General features: G+C 36.6%; 1 protein-coding gene across 4 annotated transcripts in view; it reads left to right on the forward strand.

Annotated features, from left to right (window-relative positions):
- The window catches only part of GRIK2 (glutamate ionotropic receptor kainate type subunit 2), a 716,255-nt gene that overhangs the window by 498,041 nt on the left and 194,077 nt on the right, over positions 1 to 24,137 (forward strand). For all 4 annotated transcript variants that reach the window (XM_033234701.1, XM_033234699.1, XM_033234702.1 and 1 more), the window contains one exon: positions 1,575 to 1,781. In XM_033234701.1, coding sequence (XP_033090592.1) covers positions 1,575 to 1,781 — 207 coding nt within the window. The remainder of the gene's footprint in view (positions 1 to 1,574; positions 1,782 to 24,137) is intronic.

The raw sequence follows: 24,137 nt of genomic DNA on the forward strand, positions 1-24,137 counted from the left end.
TCATAGCAGCACAGTCTGCCATGCCATGTGAAAGTGCCTTCAATAAAATGTGCTAATGCATGGAATCTTTTTGCACTTAGTTAAACATACAAATTTCTTACAGGGCCTAATGTGCAGAGCCTCACAAAAATTGACTCCTCATCTCTTTTTTATTCTCATCTTGTCCAGCCAACTCACTTACTGGATGTGACTTCTGTCACACTGTTGCCAATTATCCTTTTCCTGAAACACTCCAGTATTATGTTGATCTCAGGGCTTTTTACCATGCTGTGTCCTTGGCCTGAAATACTCTGTTTTCAGAGTTTCAAGTTTCTAGACTCTTTCTCACCTTTTGGATTATACTTCATCTCTTACCTTCTCTGGAAAGGCTTTCAGGAAATTACTTAATTTTGTCTTGTCTTATTTTACTAAGTACCTTGCAGTTGTTTTCTTTTCTATTGACCTATTTTATGTTTCTATACCACTTAGGAGGATCTGATAATATGTGTTGTATTTGTTTAGGCATTTGTTAACTGTTTTCTTCTCTTTATCATGAACTTCATGGCTCAAGGATTTCTATTTATATAGAGGAGGGCTAGCTCACAATAGGTGCTCCTTAAAATGATGTTGGATGAATGCATAAGCACTTGATAAAGATCTCTCTCTCTCTCTCTCTCTCTCTCTATATATATATATATATATATATATATTTTTGAGATGGAATCTCGCTCTTTTGTCCAGGCTGGAGTGCAGTGGCGCAGTCTCGGCTCACTACAAGCTCCGCTTCCTGGGGTCACGCCATTCTCCTGCCTCAGCCTCCTGAGTAGCTGGGACTATAGTCACCTGCCACCACGCCCGGCCAATTTTTTTTTTTGTATTTTTTAGTAAAGACGGAGTTTCACCGTGTTAGTCAGGTTGGTGTCTATCTCCTGACTTCGTGATCCGCCTACCTTGGCCTCCCAAAGTGGTGGGATTACAGGTGCAAGTCACCGTTCCTGGCCTTCTTCATCTATATTTTAAAGTAAATTACTATTTTTAAACTATAATTAAATATAGTAGTTGTAATTTTCATGGTTGTTGGGACAAAATGTGGTTATATATATAAAAAGTCCCCACTCCAATTCTTCGCACATAGTAGGCAATTAGTCAACAATTTTTTTCATTCATTTTATCCATAGATCCCATGGAAACAGCATACCAGATATTGATTAAATGATATAATTCAAATTGGGGTGTTATCATGGTGAAATTAGATGTTGGATATCATGTATTATATAGCATATATTACATGTCACATGTTATTCATTATGTATAAGATTTATGGCATAAGATATAAAATATATCGTATTTTTATTATATAGTTGTGGTGAGATTATAATAGTTAAGTTTTTTTTTTTTGTAAAGCACTACTATTTCCTACAAAACTTGAATTTTCTTTTAATATTCTAGACTTCATTAATTTTAATTAGAAGAAAATAAAGTTGACTTCGTCCTAAATAAATGAGAAATTTTTTGTCTTCTAAGAAAAGCTATAATTCTGATGATGAGTTTCATGATTAACTGTTACCTTTTTTGTTCTTGTTCAATGTTTTCAGGAAGAACCCTATGTCCTTTTTAAGAAGTCTGACAAACCTCTCTATGGCAATGATCGATTTGAAGGCTATTGCATTGATCTCCTCAGAGAGTTATCTACAATCCTTGGCTTTACATATGAAATTAGACTTGTGGAAGATGGGAAATATGGAGCCCAGGATGATGCCAATGGACAATGGAATGGAATGGTTCGTGAACTAATTGATCATGTAAGTCCCTTCCCTCATTATTTATTAGTTTGTTATGTTGCTACAAGGTTTACTCTTTTTTCTTGATGTATGTGAGTAGTAACTACAAAGAGCAGGATATATTTCAAGTATGTATTTCCTTCAATAATTTTATTTAAGCTAAATAGTATTTGTCACTAAATAGAAAAGAATCTAAGAGGGGTATATAGCCCTGTGTATGTAAACAGATTACATTTTCCACAGAAACTGAGAGATGGAACATTATCTCTCTTGATTATTACATTTCAAAGAGATACTTCCCAGGTCCTTGAGAAAGGCTCTCCTGGGCCATAACGTTGGCAAGAGGCTTAGTTAGCTTTTAAAGGAGTTACATACATTTCAAAGAGAGAGGGAGAAAGGACCTGTAACTATGAATTTTTAAAGTAAGTATTCTAAGAACAGGGGGTGAGGAGGGGTGTTTCTTTCCTTATTTTCAGTTGGAAGAATCAGACCTTTTATTTGTAATTAGAATTTAGTATTTAATTAGCATTTAGTATTTTTAACTAGCTCTTGCAATTGCAAGTGTTTGTTATTTTAGAAATAACATGTTTGTCACCTTCTTATTTCCATCCCTCCTTCTTAAGGGGACCTTAAACATACAGGGTTTGGTATGATCTTTCAAATTCATTATGATCTAACCAAGATGGTTCTCAGTGGTACAATATGAAGATGCAACTTCAGATGGATATCTTAACTTTAAAAAGTATAATTCATAAATTTAGAAAAGGAGACTTTATTTCTTACAAAGGGTTGCAGTATGCAGAGTGGTCATTCAGACAGGTTGGGAAGCATCGTCTCTGGTTGGAAGTCAAAAGCAGACACTTCAATGGAGGGGCAAAAAGAACAGGAATTTACAGCAGGGTGGCTGAATTTTATATATACATATATATATATATATATATTTTTTTTTTTCCCAATGGGCTATAGAAGTCATGAATATTTATGAAAGGAGAAACTTGTGCATGAGCATGAACGTGCCTCTCCATGGATCCCATGTACAAAAATGGTGGCATTAGCATGGTCTGAGGGTGGAGTTTTCAGCCCTATGGCATCAAAACGTGAAGCAGAGAACATGAAAATCCTTACTAAGCATTCTCTAAAGATGGCTAGAACCATTCAGTGGTCATGGTCTAACAGGCACAAAAAAGGAAGGGCAGAATCAAGGTTGGTTGATATCATTGTTGAAGTCTTTTGAAAGGGCTGTTTTCTGTTTTCAGTGGTGAAGTCTTCTGAAAGGACTGTCTTGTTTAGGGAAGAAAGTCCGAAGGCAGTTAGTGAGGAGATTGGTGTATATTGAGGCCTGTCTGCCTTTCTATCCTGTCATGGTTGAGAACTCAGTTTTCAAGGTTACTCTGGGGTTCCCTTGGCCGGGAAGAGGTCCATTCAGTTGTTTGAGGGGCTTTGGATTTATTTTTATTTCTCAGATGTTAGGAGAAAGTGATTTTCTGAGGCATTAGGTATTATTAGTCCTTGAAAAAAGACCTTTTCCCTGAAAGCATCATTCCCTCTTCTCCACTCTCCCATACTCAGTAGAGCTCTATAAAATAGTGTGCTAGTGAGCACTTGGTAGGGCAAAGGTGAGTTCAAATCCTAAGTCTTCAGATGTGCAGTTGCATGCATAGAGAACACTGCCTTAAACACTTTGAAACTTAACTTTCTGAAACATAAGATAAAGATAATTTGTATCATTTTAATAATTAGGAATGATATATGGGAATTTTCTAACACAGTGTCTGACCTATAGTACATAATCAAAAAATAGAGATGTAATTAATAAGCCCAAACTTAGTGTCTTCTTACTTGCTCTGTCTTCTACTATAGTATTTATGAGTGTTTGTGTTGAGGGCTAAAACATAAAACATTTAGACAGTATTACAATGAGAAAGCTGTAGGGACTATAGCACTATTATGATTAAATTTGAATTTAATCATAGTCAATGAGATCAATATTAGGCTTTGGTAGTGAAGTTTATTAATTGGATCCTTTGCTATCACAAATATACCAGTCCTTTCCTACCTAAATGACCTATATGTTGTGAATGGCAGTTTTATATTAGCATTAATTAAACATAGAGAAGCATTAGGAGAGAGTCAAATTCACTGTTAGATCAGCAATAGGCAAGATAAAGAAAAACAAAACAAATAATATTTAGGGTACTAATGAAGCAGGGACATCGTTATTTTTTTTTTTTGAAAATTACTCTTAATATTTAAAAAAAGTCAAAGTACTCATTATAGATAAAATCAAAACATTTTTGGAACTTCTTATACTTACAGTTTGATATTTTGTCAAATTTGAATTACACATATAGGGGACAAAGCTCTTTTTTTTTTTTTTTTTTTTTTTTTTGAGACGGAGTCTCGCTCTGTCGCCCAGGCAGGAGTGCAGTGGCGCGATCTCGGCTCACTGCAAGCTCCGCCTCCCGGGTTCACGCCATTCTCCTGCCTCAGCCTCCTGAGTAGCTGGGACTACAGGCGCCCGCCACTGCGCCCGGCTAATTTTTTGTATTTTTAGTAGAGACGGGGTTTCACCATGGTCTCGATCTCCTGACCTTGTGATCCGCCCGTCTCGGCCTCCCAAAGTGCTGGGATTACAGGCGTGAGCCACCGTGCCCGGCGGGACAAAGCTCTTGACCTGCTATAGTTTTGCTGAAAATCACTGATATGAAGCTAATTAATTAATAAGAGAAAGTACATATAAATGTATTTAACTTGTATATACAAGACCCTTCAGAATGAAAACTCAACTTCCCAAAGAAGTACAGAAGCTCGTATTATCATCTTGAGGTTACAATGAGAATGGGGCTTGCATCCTGGTAAAATAGTTTATGAGAAGGCAAAGAAAATGAATTCTATGGAGGAACAATAAATGATTACTACAGGACAGAAATTAAGTTGTAAACTTTTTTTTTTTTTTCTAGAACTTAAATGATGCTTGAAGACAATGATTATCTTGAAAAAGGGTCTGTTCAGATGTGGTTAGATTTTTTGTTTTCTTTCCTGTAATGGATAATGAGATTACAGGGAGGGGAACAAGAACACTTGTTCTCCTAGGCGGGTAAATTCTTTTTGTAGATAGGAGAAAAGTCTCTTCTAGTGATTATTGATCCCCAAGAGTTTTTAACTTAAAATACTCTGACAGTGAAGAGATTTATTTTCTTTCTTAGATCTTTGAGGATCTTAATCCAGCATTTCTCAAATACATTTTATTCTCCTTATTATTATTAGTTTTTTAAGAGATGGGATCTTTCTGTCACCCAAGCTAGAGTCCAGTGGCATAATCATAGTTCACTGCAGCCCTGAAGCCCTTGGCTCAAGCAGTCCTCCTGCCTCAGCCTTGCGGGTAGACATGCTAACATCCCTAGCTAATTATTTATTATTGTTATTGTTATTATTTTAGATATGTGGTCTTGCTATGTTGCTCATGCTAGTCTCAAACTTCTGGACTCCAGGGATCCGCCTGCCTTAGCCTCTGGAGTAACTGGGATTATAGACATGAGCCACTGTGCCTGGCTTCAAATACACTTGAAAAAATTAATTTCATGGAAACTTTGATACATTTTAAAATGTTAATAATATATGTCCTACTACAGAGAAAATACAGAAGCAAGCAATATATTTTGCTTTTCCTTTATGTACTAATAATCTACTCTTTCAGTCCTAACATATTTTCCATGGGGCTGATCATCTTTTTAGTTTTTATGATGATTGATGACTTGAAATTTGTTGGTTAGCTATAAAAAGTTGATAACTTTTGAAAGTTATCAAACTGATTGGAATCTAAATTAGGATGCTATTTTATCATATCCGTTCACTGCATTCATGATCTTCTTTATTGTACTGTTTATTTGGTATAATTTATCTGCTTCAAATATACTGAAAATAACTAGGAGACATAAATAATAATAGTGCAGAAAATGTTCAGCATTCAACAATATTTATTGAAAGAATGACACAAATATTTCACAATGTTCCACAACAAGCGTGAAACTCAAGCACCACGTTCTTTAGAGAATATGACCACATATATTCCAAATGCTTTTATTGTTAGATTGCCTTCCAAAAGCCTTAGTGAAAGTTTCTGTTCAAGGGCCAAGAAAACAGGGCCATACCTTCTTCTTGAAATTAAAGCATCATAACCTTTTGTATTCTAGTTTATAAAATATTTTATCACATTTTTCATTCTTAAAAGGAAGCTTAGCTATTGAGCCTGCCATAGTAGAGATGACTACAGAGAAACTTACTAATGCAACCATTTTATTAAGTTGGGTATACATTTTACTTGCAGCTTTGGTTTTTTTTTTTTTTTTTTTTTAATTATTTATTTATTATTTATTTATTTATTTATTATTTATTTTTTGAGACGGAGTCTCGCTCTGTCGCCCAGGCTGGGGTGCAATGGCCGGATCTCGGCTCACTGCAAGCTCCGCCTCCCGAGTTCACGCCATTCTCCTGCCTCAGCCTCCGGAGTAGCTGGGACTACAGGCGCCCGCCACCTCGCCCGGCTAGTTTTTTTTTTTTTTTTGTATTTTTTTAGTAGAGACGGGGTTTCACCGTGTTAGCCAGGATGGTCTCGATCTCCTGACCTCGTGATCCGCCCGTCTCGGCCTCCCAAAGTGCTGAGATTACAGGCTTGAGCCACCGCGCCCAGCCTTTTTTTTTTTTCTTTTTTATAGCTAATAACTCATTTGTGGGCTCATGAGACAACTGTGATAAGCATCTTATTCATACAGCCAACTAGAATTATTCAGTAGCATAAGGGAAAACACTTAAGCTGCAATAAGCTACCACAACGTATTATTATGGGACTGCTTAAAGTGACAAGGTCAGGAAAATTACTTTCAAATCTCTGGTGATGTTTGCCTTGGCATTGGAAAACCTCAGAGAATATTTATGCTTGTAGACATCCATGCATAAGCTAATAGAGTAATGCACAAAGTATCTGTAAGGGCAGGCTGCAAATAAATCTCAGATTTGTCCCCATCTTTAGTTTTTCACCCACCCAAGTAGCTCACACGTTTGCCATTTTATTATGTCTCTATTATATACTTCCTGCCTTTAATATCATCTCCAGGAATGCATGTATACATTACAGTCAGATTTTCATTTAATCAGCAATGTTATCTCAAACCTTTCTCACTGAAATCATTACAGAGATACTGAAAGATTACAGTATATAATTTCAGGTACTCATGTTGGCCTTTAATTTCTTTTTCTTTGTCCCCTGACACCTGATGATTTGTGCAGTCCTCAGCTCTTTCCTCTTGTCGACTGTTTAATGTCCATCCCCAGGGTTCTCTGTTGGGGCTCTACTCCAAAAGGCTTTGTGTGCCATTTTATTCTTCTAAAAAGCCGACTTTCTTTGACACCTGTAGAACTACTACTTCTGGTACTTAATCATAGACATTCCTTATTACTTGAAATTCTTTATCCTTTCATCTTTCACACAGACTAATCCCAGCTGGAGGCAAAATTTCAGAGTATCCTTAAGCCAGTGTTCTGCTGGTAATTCTCTGACCTACTGTCATAATACTGATAAAATGTGTGTGGGAATACTGTGTGCTCATACTCAACAGATCTACAGTTCCTTCTTAAGTGTGCAAATTTGGGCACCCTCTCTCTAACTTTTCTCTCTCTCTTACTCTCCGCTGTAGCTTGGGGAAAGTTACTTACTCCGTCTTCAGTGACTTCTATCATTTATACAATGGGAATAATGATACTTCATTGAATGACGATGTGGATTAAACGTAAATATCAGAGGATAGAGAAGGACTATAGCCTTCTTTAACTTAGTTAAATACATCAGTCAGACGGCAGAGATTGGGTGTATTTGGAGGAGACACAACAGAAGGAAAACTGTAATGACAGGAAGCAGGAAAAATTTAAATGCTCCAGGACAGTGATGCAGATCCCTCTGTAGATATTAGGCCCCTCATGCCTCAGTATATGAAAAGCTCCTGGCATTGGTGGATAATCTCATGCCTATAAATACAAATTTTTCCTTTTTAAAACCTGACCTCTAGTTAAAAAACTGCTACCTAACCTGGGTTGCAACTAAAGAAACAGCATAGAAACACTGCTAAGACTGAACTACTTAATGGGTTTTCAAATCAGATTTGAGAAGTAAACTCTAATTTGGAACATGAATGCATTGTGCAGGCCTTAAAGTGCTGAATGGCAAATAGGAAATACTCAACAATGTTATTATTATTACTATTAAAATTATTATTATGGTTAATGTATCCAAAAGGTTGTCAATGTTTTTGAATATTGCTGTATTTTGTCTATTCAACCCCATGAGCTAGTTTACAGGATTACTGTTGAACCATGATTATATTTAAAACAAATAATTGACTAAATGTGTGCTATAATGCTATTAGAGAAAAGGGACATTTAAAAACAGATTTCTAAAGCCACATTAGTCATTCCTTTACCCATTAGAATTGTGTAGACTATGAAAAATTATCTAAATAGTAACATTTAAAATTTAGCTCTTTTATAAGTGCCAAACATCTTTACAACTTCTTTGTCTTTAAAGAGATTTGTGTTTTAATATAATTAACCATTTGATGTAGGTAAAAGAGTGCATTGAGCAATAAATGCTTATTTTTTAAAGTAGGGTAATTTTTGTAGCTTCAAATGTTGAAATTTTAGAAGTAAACAAAACTTGATCATTTGGCAGGTTTTCTTAAGAGAATGAGAAATTCTGTTTCAGCTTAGAAAACAACTCAGTAAAATGAGAAGTCTGTTGGAATCTAGTTCAGTATTTTACATTATTTTTAAAAAGACCCATGATGCCATGGATTTCCAGCTGTCTGAATACTTCCCAGCATGCTGCCTTGGCATTGCAATTGGTATTTAATATTATCAAGCCTTTTATGATTCATAAATGAGCCTTGGAGGACCTCACTACACTTTGCTTTTGCCTCCTGATTGCTCTTTTATTATATGTGAGGAAGGAAATCAAATATTTGTTTTTCAGAGAACTTAAAAAGGCTCCAGGTATTATCACAAAAATGGAAACACTAAATCAAAAAGCAGTTTATTCTAAATGGGAATTGACTTGCACAGACATAGCTTTAAATTTTGGCAGTACATTGTTTAATTTTGCATCCTAGTTGAGGCACTCTGGTACTTCCTGTGAAAAGAAACACAAAGCCTAGGCGCAGTGATTCACGCCTGTAATCCCAGCACTTTGTGTGGTCAAGGTGGGCAGATCACCTGAGGTTCGGAGTTTAAGACCAGCCTGGCCAACATGGTGAAACCCTGTCTCTACTGAAAATACAAAAAAGTTAGCCGGGCATGGTGTTGCACGATTGTAATCCCAGCTGCTTGGAAGACTGAGGCGCAAGAATCTCTTGAACCTGGGAGGCAGAGGTTGCAGTGAGCTGAGATCATGCCACTGAACTCCAGCCTGGGCAACACAGTGAGACCCCGTCTCGAAAAGAAAAGAAATACAAATTTAAAAAAATCACAACCACCACCAACAAATGAAGACTGTTGGGGAGTAGAAATACTATTATTAATGTTATTTTTTAAATGTTGGCAAAAATAGCTAAAATCAGAAGTACAAATTTATAATTTCCTATGACCCAAAATTAACCTATTTATTAACTTTGCTTCAAGTGTCTCTTTATTGTAAAAGTTATAAACTATTACAAATAATGCTGAAATGCCTTCCTCACCATGGTTTTTCTCAATTTAGTATTTTCTACATCAATCATAAAATATAAAACTACATTTTCCTCATCCCTCTCCAGGTGTAGCCATTATCTTAAGTTTGGTATTCTCCTGGCACGTTTTGTATAAATCGTTCAATAATACTATGTAACAGGATTATATCTTTTTTTTAGTCTTCTACTGATAAACATTCAAAATGCTATAATTGAAGATGCACATCTTATCTTGCATAGCACCTACGCCAAAGCTTTTCCAGGATATATGCTTATTTCACATTGCATGCCTGTAGCAAAATCTCATGTACCCCATAAATATATAAAATATATGAACAAGGAATTGTTGATCAGAGTTCATGTATTTTTTTTTCCCAATTTTGTTAGGGACCTCATCTGAAAAACAAATTTCATTAGATATTAAAAATACTTTTCTCCAAAATATTTTTACTGATTTACATGTCCACCCATAGTTTGTAAGAATGTCTATTCCTCTGCAAAATCATTAGTACTTGAGATTAGACTTTTAGACTAGACTATTAGAGTATTTGACTATTTGAATTTGGTCAGATAATCTGGTGAGAAATAGAATCAAACTGCTTTAATTTTCAGATACTCATAATTAACCATTCTTTCTCCATATTTAAATAGGCTTTTTAATTTCCCCATCTTTGAATTCCCCATTGACTTTATTCCTTCTTATTCATGCATAGTAATTTATTACATTTTCTGAGTACCTATAATGCAAATATTTCCCCCAGCCAAGACTTTATCTCTTAATTTCATTGTTGTGTGTGTATGTCCATGTGTGTGAATGTATGTGTGTGAATGTATGTGTGTGAATATATGTGTGTTTACATATGGAAGTTTTAAAGTTTTAGTTTGTCACATTTAGTCATTTTTTAAATGGCTTGTGATGTTTGTGATTTGTTGGAAAAATTCTTTTTTAACTGAAGCTCAAAAAGATATTTTCCTATTTTTTAATATTCTTAATGTTTTTATTTCTCAATTTTAGTTCTTTCATCTACTTGTAGTTTGTTTATTAAGTCCATACTGATTGGACCTCAACCTAAGTGAAAGCCTGAATTTCTTTCAGCCCGTTTATGAAGCAACACACCAAATTCTGCTACAACATGTATGCCAGTAATTTTCTCTTCTTTGTAAAAAAGAAACTTGAAAAGCAAGTAATTTTTACTTTTAAAGAGACATTCTGTGAATATCATCTCAGATGATAGAGACATTAGGAATTATGAAAAGTATGTAACTTTTTTTTTTTTTTTTTTGAGGCGGAGTCTTGCTCTGTCGCCCAGGCTAGAGTGCAGTGGCGCAATCTCGGCTCACTGCAAGCTCCGCCTCCCGGGTTCACGCCATTCTCCTGCCTCAGCCTCCGGAGTAGCTGGGACTACAGGCGCCCGCCACCTCGCCCGGCTAGTTTTTTGTATTTTTAGTAGAGACGGGGTTTCACCATGTTAGCCAGGATGGTCTCGATCTCCTGACCTCGTGATCCGCCCGTCTCGGCCTCCCAAAGTGCTGGGATTACAGGCTTGAGCCACCGCACCCGGCCGTAACATTTTTTAAAAGGGCTAATATAGTTATTTTGAAATGTTTTTCTCAACGTGAATTTAAACAGTGAGCTGCTGAAGATATAAACAAACTGGCTCAGCAACGAGGATATTTTGAAATTTAACCCGGAAACATGGGCTATCACAGATCAGTGTACTTCTGATTTATGCTATACTAGATTATGATTCATTAGAAATTATCCCAAGATAGAGCCTCAACAACCATTTATTGAATGTATATTCTGAGAAAGACACTGTAACCACAGCAGTAATAATAGTTCTCAAATATAATGACTATCTTTTATTTAAAAAAGTATGTTAAGTGTTTACTTTTTCTTTCAGTGCTAATGTAATAAAGAATGTCTTCTCTCTTCATGCAGTTCCACAATTAATATTGTGTTTAGAAATATTTATATATATTTTTAAATTTTAAAATTATTTATTTATTTATTTTTGCCATGATGTATTCTCAGAATACTTAAAAAAACTTGTTTCCCTAATAACAATCTTCTGGTAATTTGCTCTTAATTGCAAAATCATAGCAAAAACCAAAGCTAAGGATTATTTTATTTGGCAATTGTATCATGAATTATTGAATAAATATCCCCAATGTACACTACTAAGTTCCTTCAAATGTAACTTCTGAACTTACGATACTTAAAATGTCTGTAAAAAAAGTCAAATTATGACTTCAAACTCATAATCTGAAGATTGAGAGAAAGTAAATTACTAAATTGATATTATAGAGACTCCTGTAAATGGAGACTTCTGTACACTGCTATCCATCCTATTAATACTTTTGCCCCTAAAAAACAGGAAGCAACTAATTTGTTATGCAATACAGAGCATTGAAACTTTTCCTTAATGTAGTCAGGAAATGCTTCTTTAAAAAAAAAAAAAGCTTCAATATCTTCTTAAATAAACAAAGGAAAACAGGTTAGAGTAGAAGAGGCGTGAAATTGGAAATTTCATTGCTCAAACAAAATGTTATGTAAAAATGAAAGTAGAAATATAAATTAAGGGTAAGGGAATTCTGTGAGGGAGCATGTCCAAAACTTAGGATTATTTAAAGTCAATAATAAAAATTTTGTATGTAATTTAATAGTAAATTTACAATGACACTGTTGAAGCAGTGGGCTGAAAAATTTGTTTATCTGTGGTATATGGAACATCTGTGTGTTATTAAATTATAAATACTGATTTGCATCTATTAGCACCATAACAGCAGAATAAATGTAACTGAAAACAGATATAAAAAAAGTGGCTTTTTAAGAGATGACATGTTCTGTAGAGCATAGAGCAAATCTAAACAGAAAGAAAAAAAAAAAAGCCCAACAAAACTTTAAAAAGTTAAAAAAAGGAAAATCATAGCATGAAATTTATTAATGCTATAGAAATTTGTTCAATGTGATTGGATTTTCCTTTCATGTTAAATTGCATAAAGTTTCTTTTCAAAGTAAATTTGAGTGATAGAAATTTCAGAAAAAAATGCTAAAATAAGATATTCTTCATGATATTCCCATGTGGAAAAATAATTCAGTATTGTTCATTTAGCATTTTTGTGCCACTCACAGTTTTAGGTACTGAGAAACATATAAATCCTAGGTGAGATGATCATTAAATACATTTTATATACTTTAGATAGTACAACAATAGAGATATTCTGAAAATATTTTGGGAAGCGTGAGGGGGTATATCTAATTTTGTCTGGAAGGGACAGGGTCAGGGAAGTCTTTAAGCTTGAATTATGAAAAAAAAATGACAGATGCTTTTTCAAATACACTATTTTTAGTGCTGCAGTTCATTTAATTGCAGCATGTATTCTACCTGAGGGATGTTGTCTTATGTAACACCATACATGACCAAAACGGTGTACTTGGTCAGGTTTATTTAAATATTTTGAAAGCCAATTCAATTTAAAATGAATTGATAAGATTCAGACAATTTGTGGAGGGAGAATTAAGATAAAGAAAGTTTCTACATTTTTTTTCTCCTAAGGAAAAAATAGATCTAGTTTTCTCAATTAAGAAGAATTGATTGAAAATGTATTGGTATGCTAATATGTAATTACACTAACATTAACCACTGTTGTTTTGTGCCAAAATCATGTGCCTTCATCCATATAATTTCCTGACCACTTCTAATTGCATTTTAAGGTTTTGTGGCTCTTCTAGGAAATTCAGTTTGCAAAAGATATGGCCACTGAACTGGAGTTTTTTTTTACATATTTGATTATGATATTCATCTGATCAAGTCTTTTGTATTTTTTAAGCATTATCCAATTTTGATCATTGAAAATCAGAAGTAATGTCTGTGGGCCTTTATAGAGCAAATAGTCTCACTGTCCAATGTGCACAAAAACACTGGCTTTTGAGGAAAGAAAGGCCTTCATTTGTCTTTTTTCAAATAGGCAAGTAGTCAGCAAGGAGACAGGAGTGAATTCAAATCTGTCTCCTCAATTTAGGTTCCCCTTGCTTCTGAAAGAGTTTCAGTATTCAGGTTCCAGTCATGTCCCAGTCTTACTGGTATAGAGGGGAAGATTGATTGGTTTTGGGTGTTGTTAGAGATCAAAGCTTTTTCTATTGTGCATGCCTAGGCTACATGACTTGCAGTTTTTGTTTTTATTATATCTGAAAGATAACTCAACAGTTTGTTACCAACTAAGCAGGCCCAATTTGGGCTAGTCCAGTAGATGCAGGACTTATTCAAGTACAAATTCAATTATGAATTTATGTGACAATATTTAGTTTAATATTAAACAGCATTAAACTATCCTTTATGTCCTTGTATTTTCACTTCCATGAAAATGAATGATTTTGATATCTTGTAATCTACTAAACTCTCTTTGTTGACTGTAGATCAATTTGCTCTTACCAAAATTTAGATTTAAAATATTCTAATTTTACTTTGTGCATTTCAATACATACATCATTAAGGTCCTTTTCTAGTTAGAATATAAGCTGTCGGAGGGCAGTAACTATATCTCTAGGATTTAGCATTATGCTTAATACATAGTAGAAAATGGGTGTTTGTTAAATGCATGAATCCTGTTTTTCCATCCAGGCCAGTTTGTCCAATTCCATGTATAAAACTACTTATAATCAGGAATATGCCACAAATGGATTTGCCCAAGCGTTATATTCTATTGATGTGCATGTTTTGTCTCCTCTATGTAGGTGTCAATGTCTTGTTTGAGGCAGGAATGATTTGATTTTCTTGGTATCTTTCATAGCACTTGCCACAAGGCTTTACACATAGTCAAGATGGTCAATAAATGTCTATCAAATAAATGGGTAAATATAATAAGTTATCCACCTAGCCATTTTTTCTTTCCACAGGAATGCAATTAACTTGACATTGTACGTGTGATTACTTGAAACCATAGCTATAATATTATCACACTTTCCTTCAGAAAAAAAAAAAAATGGGTAAAGTTGGTAAACTTATTAACAGAATTTTGAAGTAGAGAAATACATCATAGCTATCGAATAATAGATAAAGGCAATCTGAAACACAATATTTCAAATGTAGACACATAGAAAAGTCATTTTCAAGTACTTCTTAAGCAGATACTGTCAGATATATTGGACAACGTATGACATGAGATATTTTGAGAGCATATGTTCTGAAAAACAGGGTAAAGGCACTTGGACAAAGAAGTTTTGTCTTTAAATCCTGCAAAATAAACATACACAAAAATCAGAATTTTTACCGATTACATTGGCGTACTTCAAATGAGATTTGATTACCTATCAAAAATACTATCAAACACACTATCAAAAAATAGCATTTCTGTGGGGCAGGAGCAGGATGGAAAACAGTATACACTGTAATAAAAGCATCATCAATGTAAAAGTAAAGATTTTAGCATCAGCATGTTAAGAATGAGTAATCCTGGGCAACACATGCTTTATCTTTTTTTTTTTTTTTCTTTTTTTTTTTTTTTTGAGACGGAGTCTCGCTCTGTCACTCAGGCTGGAGTGCAGTGGCCCGATCTCAGCTCACTGCAAGCTCCGCCTCCCGGGTTTACGCCATTCTCCTGCCTCAGCCTCCCGAGTAGCTGGGACTACAGGCGCCAGCCACCTCGCCCGGCTAATTTTTTTTTATTTTTTAGTAGAGACGGGGTTTCACCGGGTTAACCAGGATGGTCTCGATCTCCTGACCTCGTGATCCACATGTCTCGGCCTCCCAAAGTGCTGGGATTACAGGCTTGAGCCACCGCTCCCGGCCACATGCTTTATCTTTTAAACATCTTAAAAAATCTTTTTGGATGGATTATTTCTAGAATGTATTACATGTATTTACTCTTTGAAACTGCAGGGCAGTAATCATAATCCAAACTCTAGTTGAAAATTTCATATCCATTTTGATGCTTTCACGATCATTCATCCTATTTATTTATTTATAAAAGTATTTCATGCAGTGTCTTCTTTTTCCAACTTTTATTTTAAATTTAGGGTTACATATGCAGATTTGTTAGATCACTATGTTGTGTGATGCTTAGGTTTGGAGTGTGGATGATCCCATAACCCAGATAGTGAGTATCACACACAATAGGTAATTTTTCAACATTTGCCCCTTTTCCCCCAACTCTAGTAGTCCCAAGCGTCTATTATTCTCATCTTTATTTCCATGTGTACCCAATGTTTATCTCCCACTTATAAGTGAGAATGTCTAATATTTGGTTTTCTTTTTTTGCTGTTAGTTCGCTTAGAATAATGGCCTCTGTCTGTGCACCTGTCGCCACAAAAGACATGATTTTGTCATTTTTTATGGCTACGTAGTATTCCATGGTGTATATGTACCACATTTTCTTTACCCAGTCCACAGTTGATGGGCACCTGGGTTGATTCCTTGTCTTTGCTATTGTGAATAGCTCTGCGATGAGCATACAGGTGAATGTATCTTTTTGGTAGAACAATTTATTTTCCTTTGGGCATAAATTCAAAGGATTTGGTGAGTCAAATGATAGCTCAACTCAGTTCTTTGAGAAATCTCTAAAATGCTCTCCATAGCAGCTGGACTAACTGACATTACCACCAACAGTATATAAGTGTTCCCTTTTCTTCACAGCCTTGCCAATATCTGTAATTTTTTTTTTTTTTTTGACTTTCTAACAATGGCCGTTCTGACTGGTGTGAGAATTGTGGTTTTCATAATAATTGTATACTTCATATTGCAATCACCCAAGTATATAAAATTAATGTCTACCAAATTTCTTATTCATGGTTTGAGCTTGAAATGTTGCAAACATTTACCCAGCAACCACTTACTGTATTAGTCCATTCTCACAGTGCTATAAAGAACTGCCTGAGACCTGGTGATTTATAAAGAAAAGAAGTTTAATTGACTCACAGTTCCACGTGGCTGAGGAGGCTTCAGGAAACTTACAATCCTGGTGGAGGGAAGCAAACATGTCATTCTTCACATGGCAGCAGCAAGGAAAAATGCTGAGCAAGGCGGGGAAAACCCCCTTATAAAACCATCAGCTCATTCACTCACTATCATGAGAATAGCATGAGGGTAACCACCCCAGTGATTAAATTACCTCCCACCGGGTCCTACTCACCACACACGGGAATTATAGGAACTACAATTCAAGATGAGATTTGAGTGGGGACACAGTCAAACCATAGTACCATCGCTTTTATTCTTTCACATCTTTGTAGGTTCAAATGAGCGCTCATCAATAATTCCTACTTCCCATCCCCTCCGAAGAGCATGTACTTGTATCTCATCTTCTTCATCTTATTTCCTATTATCATTTACTTACTCCATAATTCTTCACATACATTATATGTTTTCTACAAAATATTAAATAGATTAGGTATTTTTATGTCTCTTTTCAATGAGCATTTAAATCCTTTGAAAGTCAGCATTTTAAAAGATAGGTTGATAATAAGCTACTTTATGAGCCGAGCTTTATGAACTGATGAAAACATTGAACATATTTAAAGCAGAGTTCACTGCTTAGGAGAGCTGCAAATGATAGTGATACCATTGTGAAGAATTCTTGATTCTATTTCTGATTCTTAGTTATAAAGGTCCCCAATGCTTATTATGCATTTATTTAGGAGGTATTGAAGTAGTTAAACACAAGTGATTTTTAAATTGGACATTAATTTTTAATCTGAGCGTAACAAGGATGAGGGCTTCCCATTCCTCTTAATCCTTGCTGAGAGGTGCAATTAGAAGTCAATTTACAAATCAGAGGACAAGAAAACAAGGACAAAACCTGGGTAACAGATCTCTTGTACTGTATTTTGGGGGGTATTTCTTTTTAAGTACTATTGCTAGTCATTTAGATTTAGAGTATCCTTTCTTAGAGATAAAAACTGCGCATACTATTTTTTCTTTCATTTTTCTAGGTAGACCATCATATATCTGCTCAGCCAAAAGAGAAATATCTCAAAGATGTTACAGTGCAATTGAGTAGGCCATTGTTTTTTTTTTTACAAAAATAACTACTTTTCTTAAATTAAGAAAGCAGTAACACATTAATTATTTATTTCTGATGAAAATTTTATTTCTATTTTCTAAATTTGCTTTCTTTTTGTTTTTCTCTTTACTTCTTTTACATTGAATGAGTTTTCTTTTGATTCGTTGTTTTTTTCTCCATTAATTAGAACTTATAAGCTTCATTTCTCTTTATTATTTAGGGTTTTTTTTATTATACTTTAAGTTCTAGGGTACATGTGCATAACATGCAGGTTTGTTACATATGTATACTTGTGCCATGTTGGTGTGCTGCACCCATCAACTCGTCAGCACCCATCAATTCATCATTTATATCAGGTATAACTCCCAATGCAATCCCTCCCTCTTCCTCCCTCCCCGTGATAGGCCCCGGTGTGTGATGTTCCCCTTCCCGAGTCCAAGTGATCTCATTGTGCAGTTCCCACCTATGAGTGAGAACATGCGGTGTTTGGTTTTCTGTTCTTGTGATAGTTTGCTAAGAATGATGGTTTCCAGCTGCATCCATGTCCCTACAAAGGACGCAAACTCATCCTATTTTATGGCTGCATAGTATTCCATGGTGTATATGTGCCACATTTTCTTAATCCAGTCAGTCACTGATGGACATTTGGGTTGATTCCAAGTCTTTGCTATTGTGAATAGTGCCGCAATAAACATACGTGTGCATGTGTCTTTATAGCAGCATGATTTATAATCCTTTGGGTATATACCCAGTATGGGGATGGCTGGGTCATATGGTACATCTAGTTCTAGATCCTTGAGGAATTGCCATACTGTTTTCCATAATGGTTGAACTAGTTTACATTCCCACCAACAGTGTAAAAGTGTTCCTATTTCTCCACATCCTCTCCAACACCTGTTGTTTCCTGACTTTTTAATGATTGCCATTCTAACTGGTGTGAGATGGTATCTCATTGTGGTTTTGATTTGCATTTCTCTGATGGCGAGTGATCATGAGCATTTTTTCATGTGTCTGTTGGCTGTATGAAGGTCTTCTTTTGAGAAATGTCTGTTCATATCCTTTGCCCACTTTTTGATGGGGTTGTTTGTTTATTTCTTGTATATTTGTTTGAGTTCTTTGTAGATTCTGGATAATAGCCCTTTGTCAGATGAGTAGATTGCAAAAATTTTCTCCCATTCTGTACGTTGCCTGTTCACTCTGATGGTAGTTTCTTTTCCTGTGCAGAAGCTCTTTAGTTTAATTAGATCTCATTTGTCAATTTTGGCTTTTGCTGCCATTGCTTTTGGTGTTTTAGACATGAAGTCCTTGCCCATGCCTATGTCCTGAATGGTACTACCTAGGTTTTCTTCTAGGGTTTTTATGGTATTAGGTCTAACATTTAAGTCTCTAATACATCTTGAATTAATCTTCATATAAGGAGTAAGGGAAGGATCCAGTTTCAGCTTTCTACTTATGGCTAGCTAATTTTCCCAGCACCATTTATTAAATAGGGAATCCTTTCCCCATTTCCTGTTTTTGTCATGTTTGTCAAAGATCAGATGGCTGGAGATGTGTGGTATTATTTCTGAGGGCTCTGTTGTGTTCCATTGGCTTATATCTCTGTTTTGGTACCAGTACCATGCTGTTTTGGTTACTGTAGCCTTGTAGTATAGTTTGAAGTCAGGTAGTGTGATGCCTCCAGCTTTGTCCTTTTGACTTAGGATTGTCTTGGCAATGTGGGCTCTCTTTTGGTTCCATATGAACTGTAAAGCAGTTTTTTCCAATTCTGTGAAGAAACTCATTGGTAGCTTGATGGGGATGGCATTGAATCTATAAATAACCTTGGGCAGTATGGCCATTTTCATGATATTGATTCTTCCTATGCATGAGCATGGTATTTTCTTCCATTTGTTTGTGTCCTCTTTGATTTCACTGAGCAGTGGTTTGTAGTTCTCCTTGAAGAGGTCCTTGACATCCCTTGTAAGTTGGATTCCTAGGTCTTTTATTCTCTTTGAAGCAATTGTGAATGGGAGTTCATTCATGATTTGGCTCTCTGTTTGTCTATTACTGATGTATAAGAATGCTTGTGATTTTTGCACATTAATTTTGTATCCTGAGACTTTGCTGAAGTTGCTTATCAGCTTAAGGAGATTTGGGGCTGAGACAATGGGGTTTCTAAATATACAATCATGTCATCTGCAAACAGGGACAATTTGACTTCTTCTTTTCCTAACTGAATACCCTTGATTTCTTTCTCTTGCCTGACTGCCCTAGCCAGAACTTCCAAAACTATGTTGAATAGGAGTGGTGAGAGAGGGCATCCCTGTCTTGTGCCAGTTTTCAAAGGGAATTTTTCCAGTTTTTGCCCATTCAGTATGATATTAGCTGTGGGTTTGTCATAAATAGCTCTTATTATTTTGAGGTACGTTCCATCAATACCGAATTTATTGAGCGTTTTTAGCATAAAGGGCTGTTGAATTTTGTCAAAAGCCTTTTCTGCATCTATTGAGATAATCATGTGGTTCTTGTCTTTGGTTCTGTTTGTATGCTGGATTACGTTTATTGATTTGTGAATGTTGAACCAGCCTTGCATCCCAGGGATGAAGCCCACTTGATCATGGTGGATAAGCTTTTTGATGTGCTGCTGAATCCGGTTTGCCAGTATTTTATTGAGGATTTTTGCATCGATGTTCATCAGGGATATTGGTCTAAAATTCTCTTTTTTTGTTGTGTCTCTGCCAGACTTTGGTATCAGGATGACGTTGGCCTCATAAAATGAGTTAGGGAGGATTCCCTCTTTTTCTATTGATTGGAATAGTTTCAGAAGGAATGGTACCAGCTCCTCCTTGTACCTCTGGTAGAATTCAGCTGTGAATCCATCTGGTCCTGGACTTTTTTTGGTTGGTAGGCTATTAATTATTGCCTCAATTTCAGAGCCTGCTATTGGTCTATTCAGGGATTCAACTTCTTCCTGGTTTAGTCTTGGAAGAGTATAAGTGTCCAGGAAATTATTCATTTCTTCTAGATTTTCTAGTTGATTTGTGTAGAGGTGTTTATAGTATTCTCTGATGGTAGTTTGTATTTCTGTGGGGTCGGTGGTGATATCCCCTTTGTCATTTTTATTGCATCTATTTGATTCCTCTCTTTTCTTCTTTATTAGTCTTGCTAGCGGTCTGTCAATTTTGTTGATCTTTTCAAAAACCAACTCCTGGATTCATTGATTTTTTGAGGGTTTTTTGTGTCTCTATCTCCTTCAGTTCTGCTCTGATCTTAGTTATTTCTTGCCTTCTGCTAGCTTTTGAATGTGTTTGCTCTTGCCTTTCTAGTTCTTTTAATTGTGATGTTAGAGTGTCAATTTTAGATATTTCCAGCTTTCTCTTGTGGGCATTTAATGCTATAAATTTCCCTCTACACACTGCTTTAAATGTGTCCCAGAGATTCTGGTATGTTGTATCTTTGTTCTCATTGGTTTCAAAGAACATCTTTATTTCTGCCTTCATTTCGTTATGTAGCCAGTAGTCATTCAGGAGCAGGTTGTTCAGTTTCCATGTAATGGAGTGGTTTTGATTGAGTTTCTTAGTCCTGAGTTCTAGTTTGATTGCACTGTGGTCTGAGAGACAGTTTGTTATAATTTCTGTTGTTTTACATTTGCTGAGGAGTGTTTTACTTCCAATTATGTGGTCAATTTTGGAATATGTGCGATGTGGTGCTAAGAAGAATGTATATTCTGTTGATTTGGGGTGGACAGTTCTGTAGGTGTCTATTAGGTCCGCTTGGTGCAGGGATGAGTTCAATTCCTGGATATCCTTGTTAACTTTCTGTCTCGTTGATCTGTCTAATGTTGACAGTGGAGTGTTGAAGTCTCCCATTATTATTGTATGGGAGTATAAGTCTCTTTGTAAGTCTCTAAGGACTTGCTTTATGAATCTGGGTGCTCCTGTATTGGGTGCATATATGTTTAGGATAGTTAGCTCTTCCTGTTGAATTGATCCCTCTACCATTATGTAATGGCCTTCTTTGTCTCTTTTGATCTTTGATGGTTTAAAGTCTGTTTTATCAGAGACTAGGATTGCAACCCCTGCTTTTTTTTGTTCTCCATTTGCTTGGTAGATCTTCCTCCATCTCTTTATTTTGAGCCTATGTATGTCTCTGCATGTGAGATGGGTCCTGAATACAGCAGACTGATGGGTCTTGACTCTTTATCCAGTTTGCCAGTCTGTGTCTTTTAATTGGACCATTTAGTCCATTTACATTTAAGGTTAATATTGTTATGTATGAACTTGATCCTGTCATTATGATATTAACTGGTTATTTTGCTCGTTAGTTGATGCAGTTTCTTCCTAGCCTCGACGGTCTTTACATTTTGGCATGTTTTTGCAATGGCTGGTACCGGTTGTTCCCTGCCATGTTTAGGGCTTCCTTCAGGGTCTCTTGTAAGGCAGGCCTGGTGGTGACAAAATCTCTAAGCATTTGCTTATCTGTAAAGGATTTTATTTCTCCTTCACTTATGAAACTTAGTTTGGCTGGATATGAAATTCTGGGTTTAAAATTCTTTTCTTTAAGTTGGCCCCCACTGTCTTCTGGCTTGTAGAGTTTCTGCCGAGAGATCTGCTGTTAGTCTGATGGCTTCCCTTTGTGGGTAACCCAACCTTTCTCTCTGGCTGCCCTTAAGATTTTTTCCTTCATTTCAACTTTGGTGAATCTGGCAATTATGTGTCTTGGAGTTGCTCTTCTGGAGGAGTATCTTTGTGGGTTCTCTGTATTTCCTGAATTTGAATGTTGGCCTGCCTACTAGGTTGGGTAGTTCTCCTGGATGATATCCTGAAGAGTGTTTTCCAACTTGGTTCATTTTCCCCCTCACTTTCAGGCACCCCAGTGAGACGTAGATTTGGTCTTTTTACATAATCCCATACTTCTTGCAGGCTTTGTTCATTTCTTTTTCTTCTTTTTCTTTTGGTTTCTCTTCTCGCTTCATTTCATTCATTTGATCCCCAATCGCTGATACTCTTTCTTCCAGTTGATCGAGTCGGTTACTGAAGCTTGTGCATTTGTCACGTATTTCTCGTGTCATGGTTTTCATCTCTGTCAATTCGTTTTTGACCTTCTCTGCATTAATTAGTCTAGCTGTCAATTCTTCCACTCTTTTTTCAAGATTTTCAGTTTCTTTGCGCTGGGTATGTAATTCCTCCTTTAGCTCTGAGAAGTTTGATGGACTGAAGGCTTCTTCTCTCATCTCGTCAAAGTCATTCTCTGACCAGCTTTGATCCGTTGCTGGCGATGGGCTGCGCTCCTTTGCAGGGGGAGATGCGCTCTTATTTTTTGAATTTCCAGCTTTTCTGCCCTGCTTTTTCCCCATCTTTGTGGTTTTATCTGCCTCTGGTCTTTGATGATGGTGATGTACTGATGGGGTATTGGTATAGGTGTCCTTCCTGCTTGATAGCTTTCCTTCTAAGTGTCAGGACCCTCAGGTGTAGGTCTGTTGGAGATTGCTTGAGGTCCACTCCAGACCCTGTTTGCCTTGTTATCAGCAGCAGAGGTTGCAGAAGATAGAATATTGCTTAACAGCGAGTGTACCTGTCTGATTCTTACTTTGGAAGCTTCCTCTCAGGGGTGTACTCCACCCTGTGAGGTGTGGGGTGTCAGACTGCCCCTAGTGGGGGATGTCTCCCAGCTAGGCTACTCAGGGGTCAGGGACCCACTTGAGCAGGCAGTCTGTCCGTTCTCACATCTCAACCTCCGTGTTGGGGGATCCACTGCTCTCTTCAAAGCTGTCAGACAGAGTCGTTTGCATCTGCAGAGGTTCCTGCTGCTTTTTTTGTTGTTGTTGTTTAGCTGTGCCCTGTCCCCAGAGGTGGAGTCTACAGAGACAGGCAGGTTTCCTTGAGCTGCTGTGAGCTCCACCCAGTTCGAGCTTCCCAGCGGCTTTGTTTACCTACTTAAGCCTCAGCAATGGCGGGCGCCCCTCCCCAGCCTCGCTGCTGCCTTGCGGTTAGATCGCAGACTGCTGTGTTAGCAATGAAGTAGGCTCTGTGGGCGTGGGACCCTCCCGGCCAGGTATGGGATATATTCTTCTGGTGTGCCCATTTGCTTAAAGCGCAGTATTGGGGTGGGAGTTACCCGATTTTCCAGGTGTTGTGTATCTCAGTTCCCCTGGCTAGGAAAAGTTATTCCCTTCCCCCTTGTGCTTCCCAGGTGAGGCAATGCCTCGCCCTGCTTCAGCTCTTGCTGGTCGGGCTGCAGCAGCTGACCAGTACCGATTGTCCAGCACTCCCTAGTGAGATGACCCCAGTACCTCAGTTGAAAATGCAGAAATCACCGGTCTTCTGCGTCGCTCGCGCTGGGAGTTGGAGACTGGAGCTGTTCCTATTCGGCCATCTTGCTCCGCCCGCCTTATTTAGGGGTTTTTATGGAAATTTTAACCGGCAAAGTTAACAAGATATTGATAACCAATATTTTAGCCTTCTTCCAAACAATACAAGGACCTTAGGAAGCTTAAACTGATCAGCCATTCTGCTGACATCTGCTATTATATTAGTTCTAATCTGATTCTTTCATGTTTAGATTGAACATACTTAACACATTTGTTTGCCTTACGTCCCATTTACTATTTGTTTATTATATCATAGTCTTCTGTGGAGTCCTCTTTCCTTCTAGAATTACATATATTTGTGTGTGTGTGTGTGGG

The sequence above is a fragment of the Trachypithecus francoisi genome, unplaced genomic scaffold (assembly GCF_009764315.1).
Source record: "Trachypithecus francoisi isolate TF-2019V2 unplaced genomic scaffold, Tfra_2.0 Lachesis_group15, whole genome shotgun sequence".
In the NCBI taxonomy this organism is placed as follows: domain Eukaryota; kingdom Metazoa; phylum Chordata; class Mammalia; order Primates; family Cercopithecidae; genus Trachypithecus; species Trachypithecus francoisi.